General features: G+C 39.6%; 1 protein-coding gene across 4 annotated transcripts in view; it reads left to right on the top strand.

Moving 5' to 3' along the window:
* The window catches only part of EXOC6 (exocyst complex component 6), a 195,597-nt gene that overhangs the window by 114,625 nt on the left and 70,089 nt on the right, over positions 1-10,883 (top strand). For all 4 annotated transcript variants that reach the window (XM_004701070.2, XM_045291179.1, XM_045291180.1 and 1 more), the window contains exon 18: positions 6,731-6,910. In XM_004701070.2, coding sequence (XP_004701127.2) covers positions 6,731-6,910 — 180 coding nt within the window. The remainder of the gene's footprint in view (positions 1-6,730; positions 6,911-10,883) is intronic.

Here is a 10,883-nt window from a genome sequence, read left to right as displayed (position 1 = left end):
CCTGATTACGTTTGTCTGAATTACTAGGCAGAATATTTAGTCCTTGGGAAAGTCCTTTCAACTACTGATTTAAAAACATGTTCACATCCTGACCTGGTGTCTGAAATTCTCCCTTCATGTAACAGGACCGCCGACTCTCTGGCTTAAACTTCTTATCGTGTTGTGATAGCCTGTGGGAAGCATTGATAAACGTTTGAAAACATACTCCTTCCCCCATTTTTTTAAACCTGTAAAAGTAAAGTTTTCTCAGTTTAGACAAGTTCATGAGAAAAGCAGGGCTTGCACTTAGGGCTTTGTCAAAAATCTACAAAGTTCAGCAAAGCTGCAGAAAGGAAAACAACAAAAAGGACTAAAGACATTTTCTCCTTTATTTTCACTTAGCCTCTTTCCAGAAAATTAGTATTTTCTGAATTACTTATCACTGAATATGAAATCCAGCAAGCATATAATTAGTTCATTTGACTATAATGTGAATAGTTGCATCATCATTTTTGTAATTTTACTTCCTTCACCAATTGATGTAAGGAAATAAACTTTTTGAGTACCGCCTAAGTGCCAAATACTCCATATTGTACATTGGTTATGTTATTGTCGTTGTTAGGTGTGCTTGAGTCGGTTGGACCCGTAGCGACCTTAAGTACTGGCTGGAGTGAAACATTGTCCTGTCTGGCGCCATCTTCACAGTTGTTTCCATGCTCGAGCCCATTGTTGCCCCACGATGTCACTCCACCTCCTTGAGGGCTTTCCTCGCCTCCTCTGACCCTCTGCTTTACCAAACATGATGTCCTTCTCCAAGGACTGGTCTCTCCTGACAACACGTCCAAAATATGTCAGACAGAGTCTTGCCATGCTTGCCTCTCAGGAGCACCCTGGTGGTTGTTCTTCTAAGATAGATCTGTGTGGGTTTTAGTAGTCCATGGTACTGTTGTATTCTTCTCCAGCACCACAGTGCAAACATCGAGTCTTCTTCTGTCACCTTATTCAATGTCCAACTTTCACATGCAGACGAAACAATTGAAAATACCCTGGCCCCCCAATAAAATGATTACAAATAATAATAATAAAATTTTAAAATTGAAAGAAAAAAGAAAATACCCTGGCTTGAATCAGGTGCACCTTAGTCCTCAAAGTAGCATCTTTACTCTTCAGTATTCTAAAGAGGTCTTGTGCAGATGTACCGAAGTCAACTCATCTTTTCATCACGTGACTGCTGCTTCTATGAGCATTGATTGTGGATCCATGCAAGATGAAATCCTTGACAACTTCCACTTTGTCTCCACTTATCATGATGTCGGGTCCAGTGGTGAGGATCTTGGTCTTCTGTCCATTGAGTTGCAATCCAGACCGAAGGCTGCAATCCTTGATCTTCACCAGTATGTGCTTCAAATCCTCCTCACTTGCAGCAAGCAGAGTTGGGTCATCTACATGTCGCAGGTTGTTAATAAGCCTTTCTCCAATCCTGAAACCATGTTCTTCTTTGATAAGTGAGCTTCTCTCAGGGTTTGCTCAGCATCCAGTACATGGAGTAAATATGATGAGAGGATAAAATCCTGATGCACATCTTTTCTGTTTTTAAAGCCACACAATATTTCCTTCCTCACACCGCTGCCGCAGCTCTATGTACAAATTCCGCATGAGCACAATGAACTGTTCTGGAATTCCCATTCTTCTCAAGGTTATCCATAATTTGTCATGATCCACACAGTCGGACGCCTTAGCACAGTCAATAAATGCTTCTTGCATCATCATCGTTTTGTACATAGAATCTTTCAAGATTGCAACTCAAGACTTGAATTTTTTCATGAATTCTTTCAGTTTAAGATATGCTGAGTGATAAACCCCTCAGGACTAATAATGAGAGTAGTAATACCAGGAGGGGAAGGGGTAGGGGAAGGTGGGGGGAGAAGGGGGGAACCGGTCACAATGATCTACATATAACCCCTCCCAGTGGGGTGGACAACAGAAAAGTGGGTGAAGGGAGACATTGGTCAGTATAAGATATGAAAAAAAAATTTATAAATTATCAAGGGTTCATGAGGGAGGGTGGGGGAGGGAGGGAAAGAAAAATGAGGAGCTGATACCAAAGGCTCAAGTAGAAAGAAAATGTTTTGAAAATGATGATGGCAATATATGTACAAATGTGCTTGACACAATGGATGGATGTATGGATTGTGATAAGAGCTGAACAAGCCTCCCAATAAAATGATTTTTTTTAAAAGAAAAGAAAAATGCTATGATTTAAAAAGATATGTTGAACGTTTCTTCTCTTTTGGTTTTTTAATTCTAGGATTAGCATTAGAATTCTAGAACCTTATTAATGTGCCCTGCTACTCCAGAAGATAGGGACAATGATTCTCTTACATGGTGAGAAAACTAGGATTTACAAAAGTTAAGTAATGTGTTCAAGATAAAAAGATGAGTCAAATAGTGAAAATAAAACCCTCTCTATTTTTCAGTTAACGTCTTGTAGCAGCTCGATGTGCAGTTGAATGAAGCCATGCCAGAGCTGGTGCTCAGAGTTGTCCTGTGTGAGCGCATTGTTGCAGCCACCATGTCCATTCCCATCTCTTCCGGGTCTTCTTTTTCACTGGCCTTCCACTTTACCGAGCGCGACGTTCTTCCCAGGGCCTGGGCCTCCTGATAATGTACCCAGTGTCTAGGAGAGGAACCTCCCCGTCTGCTTCTAGGGGCCGTTCTGGTCATACTTCCTCCGAGACGGAGGTGTTTGTTCTGGCAGTCAGTGGTATTTTGAATATTCCTCACTAAGACCCTAATTCCCATGCACCAACTCCTTTCTGGTCTTCCTTCTGTTTGGCACCGTGATTGTACAGTCTTTTTTTTTTTTCCACCCAAATTTCTGTATTGGGGAGAAGTGGTCTGGGGCCCCAGGAGGCCCTGACTGCACAGCCTGCTCATTGGCACTGTCTCCCGTGACCTGTGGCTTCATCATGCCGGGGAGCCAAGTGGCTGGAAAATGGCTTGATGCAGAGGGCCTCAAAGTGTGATCCGCCCAGAAGGCCAGCCCCACTGGTCATGTGGCTGATGAAGTCAGATTCCCCCAGCGTCTCGCTGCCCTTAGACAACCACTGCTTGGTCCAGTTGCCACTTAAGGGCACCATTGACCACGTGCTTCAGCTTGAGCATGGTGCTCAACTCCTTGGCGTTGGTGAAGGTGGTGGCCTTGTGCACCTGCCTGGTCATGAGGGACACTTCCTTCATGGCAGCTGCCTTTCCCTGTCTTTTTATATTCTTCTGATGCTCCCTCCATTGTTCAGTATTTTCAGTATTGCAACTTGAAGTTTGAGAGTTTTCTTCGGTTCTTTCAGCTTGAGAAATGCTGACGTGTTCTTCCCTTTTAGTATTCTAACTCCAGGTCTTTGTGTATTTCATTATAACACCTTTGTCTTCTAGAGCTCTTCTTAAACTTGTTCTTCTCAGTGCTAGTTTACGTCATCATTACTTCTCATTGCTTTAACTTCTCTACTTTCAAGAGTAAGGTTGAGAGTCTCCTGTGGTATTTATTATTTTATTCCTAGAATCCTTCTTCAGTATTGGAACTTACGACTCGTTTTTCAACAACGTGATATAAATTTCATGTTTGGCCAAATTGTATACAAATTTAATATACAACTAATAATGACAATGATACTTCAGTCTCTTCTTAGTCAAAGTCAAAGTCTAAATGAGTATTTGTTTTTCTAGAAATATACTGCATGTCACTTACCCCCTCCAATCAAATAAGAGTCTCATGCGCCATTAACCAGACTTTCCAGTTTTCCACCCTCCTTAAAGTGGAACAAAGAATTTCAGGGCCTGTGCATTCCCCCAAACCAAAGAGAAACCTAGAGGTCTTTCTCATTTTAATGTCTAGTACACTCACCACCCGAGTTTATGGGATCTCTCCCAAAGAATCTCTTGCTTTAGCTGCGAGTCACTGTGCCTAGTCTTCAGTCCCCCCAGTGTCACACATGCTGTTCCCGTAGAGTGCAGTGGGTGGGAAGCGTTTCTTTCTTTCTTTATTCCTCCTGTAGTTTGTTGAGGGAGAAGTTTAGGTTCTTCAGATCTTTCTTCTTTGTTAACATTGGCATGTACAGCTTTAACTTTCCCCCGAGCACTGCTCTCATTGCATCCTGTATGTTTTGCTATGTTGTGTTTTCACTTCTCTCAGTGTATTTTCTTATTTCCCTTGTGATTTTTTTCCCCCTGATCCATTCGTTATTTAGGACTAAATACCTATATATTTACAAATTTCTCAATTTTTCTCAGTTACTGATTTTTAGTACAGTAGTGCAGTGTTGTCAGGGAGCATACTTCCTTTGATTTCTGTCTTTGTCAGGCTTATTTTAATGACCTCACTTGTGCTGTCTTCTGGAGGACTGCACATGCGCACTTGAGAAAAGTGTGTACTCAGCTGTTGTTGAGTTGAGTTTTCTAGAAATGTCTGTAAAGTCTAGCTGGCGTATAGTGTTGAAAACTCTAGTCTTCTGTTTCATCTGCTTGCACATATCTGTTTCAAAACTCCTCCAGTGGATTTTTTATTTTAGTTATTGTACTTTTCAAGCCTAGATTTTCCATTTGATCCTTTTCACATCAATAGTTTATTTCTCTTTATATACCCTATTTGATGAGATGTCAGACTTGTCCTTTCCTTTAGCTATTTATACATGGTTACCTTTCATGTTTGAACATCATTTAAAGTTTATTTAAGTCTTGTATGTCCAACCTCTCAGTTTCCTTGGGGTGATTCCCCACCCCCCACCCCCCAGTGTACCGGTCATACTGTCTTCTTTGCATGTTTTATAATATTGTTGTGTTGAAAACAGGACACTTTAAATAATATGTGTACCCCTGGAAATCAGAATCTTCCCTTCCTCAGGCTTTACTTTTCTCTCGGTGTTGAGGCATTTGTGAACTAATTCTGTAGAGTTTGTATTCTTGGTTAGCTTGATGGTCAGCTAGTGACGATATAAATTTGCTTACAACATCTGGAATCAATACATCCACTCAGCCTTTGCCGAGGTGGTGTGTGTGTGTGTATGTGTGTGTGTGTGTGTGGTGTTGAGACATGCTTTTACCACTCAGCCAGACAGTTGACAACTCTGCCTTAGCCTTCAGTTTTTGCTTGTTCAAAGACTCAAAGTCAGCCCGAGGTAAAAGCTTAGGACCATCCAGATCTTTCTTGAGCAAGTACAAAACCCTAAGAACAGTCATGGCCTCTTTGATTCCCAGAAATCGTTTTGAGCTTTTCAGAGTCCCTGTGGACTTCTCAACTTTCTTGGATGATGCAGTTTGCTGTCGGCTACTAACCTAAAGATTAGTATTTCGAACCCACCCACAGGTGCTATAGAAAAAAGGCCTGGCTATCCACTCTTTAAAGATTACAGCCAGGAAAACGCCATGGAGCAATGCCGCGTGGTCTCACATAGGCCCCCAGTGAGGTGAAATCTACTCTCCAACAGTGGACTTGTTCTTTAGTTTTATAGATGGCTCATCCTCCCAGCTTTGCCTTCTAAGCTTGTTGGTCAGCCTCTGTGTACCAACTTTTATCCACTGCCTCAGCCATCTTTTACGTTTAAAACCCCTGTCTGATCCTGGGGACCAAGTTTTTGACTCTTACCTCAGGTGCTGGATGTTGCTTTTTTGAGGGTCTCCCAAAGCTGGCATAGGTGGGCAGGGATGGAAATGGGGCACATTAAAATGTCACAAAGTTAATTTATTTTACTGAGATTCAACTTCTTTTAATAAGTTGTTGTGACTAAGTGCTGTCTGGATCACTGCACCTTTTGATTAATTTCCTGAGTTCTGAACAAGCTTATTTTGAATATATATCTTTATTGTGCTAGCTTTCTTGTTGCTCTTCTGGAGAAGAGAGTGTTTTGAGATCTTTATGCTGCCATTTTTGCTGGTATTACTTCTGTCATGTCTCTGTCCTCCACAAAGAAGTGAACCAATGCTTTGTACCGTTTCAACTCAGAACACCAGCAATTATTCCATTCTGTGATCAGCTATCACTGCCATTCCAACTCGTCGTGCCCCTATAAGACGGAATAGAGCTGCCCTTGTGGGTTTCTAAAACTAACTCTTTATGGGCGTAGAAAGCCTTGTCTTTCTCCGGTGGAACAGCTGGTGGTTTTGAACTGCTGATCTTGTGGTTACCAACCTAATGCCTAACCAACTTAATTCCCCTTATTGAGCCAAAGTATTAGTAAGAGGGTCTTCTACATTCTAGATAGTTTTTGTTTTTCCCCTTATGTTTCTCTTAAGGGTCTTCTAAGAGGTATGAGAATAAGTCAGGGATTGATACTGCACAAGTGATCTTAACATATAAACAGAAAAAACGTGTGGCTGTTAACCAAAATCCTGGTGATTTGAACCCACCCAATAATTTATAAGAGAGAGACCTGATAATCTGCTTGCAGAAAAATTACCGCCAAGAAATTCCTCTGATGCAGTTTTATTCTGTCCCACAAAGTTAGAAAAGACTAGAGAAAAGATATGATGGCTAAAGTACTTCCAGGAAGCACACTTATACACACACACACACACACACACACACACACACCAACAACAACCAACACCCCAAAAAGAAAGTTTTCCTATACTTTTAATGAATGGCTAAAACGTTAAAGAGAAATATAAGAGAAAATTTAGAATTTAAGAACATTTATTATATGAACTGTTTCTGTACTTGTTTCTTACTTTTTTGCCCCATTCTTGTGTCCCTGGTTAGGATGCCCGACATGCAGCTGAAGGGGAAATATATACCAAACTTAATCAGAAGATTGATGAATTTGTTCAACTTGCCGATTATGACTGGACCATGTCTGAGCCCAATGGAAGAGCTAGTGGATATTTAATGGATCTCATTAATTTTTTGAGAAGCATCTTTCAAGTGTTCACTCATTTACCTGTAAGTATAAACATATTTCAAAAGATTATTTTATAGTGTTGCTTATTAAGGATTATTTTTAAATGTTAGTTTTCCTTGTTTTACTTGTTTTTTTACTTGTTTGAAGCAACTTTTTTTTACGTGTTTGAAGCAAATTAGTTTTACTTGTTTGAAGCAACTTCCTAGCTTGCACATTTTTCCATTATTAGAACTCAATTTGTAAAAAATCATAGCCTCGTCAATTATTTTAGGAGCTTTGTTTTACTTTTTAGCCAAAATAACGCCAATCCTCTTTCTACCAAAAGTAAACCAAAACCAAATTCTGGGATTGCCGTTGTAGACTTCAGTAGAATAAACTCTACTAGGCACATTCGGTGGCATTTTTCGTTAGAAAAGGTCAAGAAATTATTGGGCATGTTTAGGAAGGAAGAGCATTATTTTATCCGGTTACATCGTCATAGTATCTGCATCTTAACCAATCTGTTGATGATGCATTTAAAACAAAAAATATAGCAAAGATTTGTGTGTGAATAAGCTGATGCATTGAATTCTTGAGATCAGGATACAAGGACTAAAGACATTGCAGTGGATGAATATATGTTATTCACCGTACTCAGAACTAATAGGACTCCTACAAATAGAAACATTATTGATTTCTTTAACCGCACCATGAGATGAACCAAACATAGAAATAGTTATTTCATCTAGAACATATCTAGAGATGTTGCCTGTAAAACTATTGTTTGAAGTGGGAAAACAAAGTCATTCCGCTCGCTCTTGACTCGGTCCGCACCCGGAGTTTCCCCAAAGGGGTAATTAGAATAGCCGAGGGGAGGCGCCGATACAAAGTGGAAGATTTTTCTAAAGAAGTGTTAACAGTGGATCTGTGCCAGAGAACTTATGGCAGCTCCGTGAAGATGATACTCTGTTCCTAACTGCAGCCCCAGAATTGAAAATGGTAGAATTGCTTCTTAGAGAGTCCGCACCAAATAATTGTTTAATTTGTTTGAAATCCACTTCCCAGAATAAAACTCCATGTTTCCAGCCAAAAGCAGCAGTGCTCAGAAATAAACCACACACGTGCACGCACACGTGTACATTCTGTTTTTATGTTGAAATAGCTGCTTTATAGGTGGTGTAAGATGATGGGGAGGAATTTTATGCATAAATAGGGTAGGATGAGAAGAGGTTATCATGCTAGAAATATTTGAGGTAAAGCCCTTATCTTGGGAGGCGGTTTTCCTGGGAGAAACTCTTGCTTCTTCACAGGACATAATCAGGGGAAACGGAGACAGACTGCTGTTCTAATGAGTGCACTCGCCTGACCTATTATGATATTGCTTATGATTGAAGGTCAGTCTCCTAGAGCTATTTTGGACTTTTATGTCATCTAATAATGGATTTTTTACAAAGAACATCGATTCAACAATAACTATAGGACATGACCAAATAGGATATAGTATGTTACAGCTAAGAAAAGAGAAAATAATCAGATTATATTATTATTCAAAGTATGTCCTAAGAGCACAATTCTCAAGAGGAAAGATTAAATGACTTGCAGTGATGTATTTTAGCCAGTTGTCTTTGTATATTAAATTTATGAATTGCTTAAATTATGTTAAAGGTTTGACTAGATTGCTTTCTTTCAGTCAAGGAATGTTGGCAGTATTATTAAATGGATTATTGTTCTAAGTAAAGTAAGAGCATTTCATAGGCTGCCAGTTTTATTTATACATGTTATAAACTGAAAATCTGATTCCTGTGTTTCTAGTTTACTTTAGTCCCAAATAAAGAGAGGGGCCAGGTCAGGGCTCACTTACCTCTAAGAGAATTTACAAGTATATTTATTTACTAGCATGTCTACCAGTTGTCCTACCGAAAGACATGAAGAGTGTGTCTAGTTTTAGCTGTGTGCCCGATTTGAGGTTTGGGTAATGTTCAGGAACAATGGGGTAAGTCAGAGGCAATGGATATTAGGAACCCAAGAACCACTCTTTCAGACGGGTCAAGTATTAACTATAGTGGAAGTAATTAAGACAAGGATTGAACTCTAGAAGCTTAAAAGTTCCACTCGCTTCACTGCCATTTCTACCATTGTTGAAAAACTGCTTTCTAGATCAAAGATTGTTGTGCTCTAAAATCACTGATCAGATTCCCCAGTGAAAGTTGCATTGGTTCTGGGAACCAATAGAATTCTGTGTTCCCTTCACACAGGTATGAGGGCAGTAGAGGTGAATTGAGAGTGGTTTTCATAGTGCCATAGAAAAGAATTCTGTCCTTGCACTGTACTTACTTACTTCAAATTGTAGTAGTGGTCAAAGACATGTTTTCTCTAATGACATTTTAAAGTGATTGGATATTTTTAATGCTTATAGTTACGTCTCACTGTAGGAATTAGATATCTGGAAGACTGATCATAAAAGGAAGGGGAAAAAACTCTAAACTTCTATTAATAGACTCGTTCTCTCAATATAGTTTACAATTAGAGATGCATTCTACAAAAATACATGACCATAGGATCATATTGAGGATTATAGATCTTGAAAGCTGATTGAGCACGCCTCTTTCCAGCAGCACATCCATTGGCATCACAGTGGTACCCACAGTAGGAACAGTGAGAGCATGGAAGTCATCACGTTATAGACCAAGGCTTTGTTTTGCTTTGTTTTTTTGCCTAGAGAATCATTTGTTAAACATTTAGTAGTCCACCTTTGATTATATAGCACAACTTTTGGAATTGTACCATTGAAGAAAAATGATTTACTTTCTATTAACTTAGAAGCTAAATCAGAGAATATGTTCAATAATAATTTTTAAATATTATAGTAGCAATTACATAGGGAGAGAAATGTGGTATGTCACCAATGTTATTTGATCTTTAAATTCAATATCCACTTCCTCACCTATCCAGCTTCCTTGTAACATATTTCCCTTTTTAGATGTTTCTTTTAAAGAACTTCCTGCCCCCCACCCCCACCACCTCTGGCTTAATTGTCTGCTTAAACTGTTTGTGGTATATTAGTGTGCCAATGTAGCATCCTTTGTAAATTCTTTATACTTAGAGCCCTAGTCCCATTTCCCCCTAAGAGTATCAGGTACCACTAAAATCTTAATTTGTTCTTTGTATTTCTACAAGTAATTTAAAAACATACTAATCTTTAAGAGAGGAGCAAATATCTATCCAGTAATAAAGTGGAGATGCATGATGTGGATAGAAATAGTACGTGACTTTACCCAAAATTCCCCCAATTTTTTTCCCTAGAGATCAAGCACTGTGTTGATATTTTTGAGGTTTGGGTTCTAACCTCTGTTCTTCTCATTCATCACCACTGAGTGTTGAGAAATCACTTCGCCCTCTGGGCTAATTTGCTAATGCCCGTTTTATTTCATGAAGCCAAAATGAAGGTTGTTGTGTTTATATTTTTTTTTATCCCAATGGACACATGGAGATGCCAGGAAGTCAAGTGGCCCAGAGGAGTCTGGGAGGGGAAGTGGCTGTCTCCCTGCCCTTTCATCCCTCCCTTTCCCCAGCCTTTGTTTCCCTCTCTTCTGCTGGTTGTCCTCATAGAAGGTGCACACAGCCACCGCTCCTTTCCCTGTGTTTTCCCATTAGGTGGTAGTTTCACAGTTTTTAATTTTTTTCTATCTCAACCATAAAGCTGTCCTTTTCTTTCAAGTTCCTTCTACATTAGTCCGTATCTTAAGTTTTCTTTTATGTGAGGTGAAGGTATTAGCCCCACTGCTCTGCTCTGTCCGTCATACTCTCTTGACTGCTCTGCTGGTAGTTTTCTTTCATCAGGGCTATTAAGATGTACATTCTGTTTGGCAGCCACAAGGCCCTGCGTTGACCTCCTAAGCTGAAAAACCAGTAAATGGGCTTCCTCTGCTATGGTCTTTTTTTTATCGTTTTATTAGGGACTCATACAACTCTTATCACAATCCATACGTACATCAATTGTTGTAAAGCACATTTGTACATTCATTGCCCTCATCA

This window comes from Echinops telfairi, unplaced genomic scaffold (assembly GCF_000313985.2).
Source record: "Echinops telfairi isolate 266 unplaced genomic scaffold, ASM31398v2 ScPeMD7_70;HRSCAF=299, whole genome shotgun sequence".
NCBI classification, from domain to species: domain Eukaryota; kingdom Metazoa; phylum Chordata; class Mammalia; order Afrosoricida; family Tenrecidae; genus Echinops; species Echinops telfairi.
Note: the sequence above shows the minus strand (reverse complement) of the source record. Positions and strands in the feature narration are given on the sequence as shown.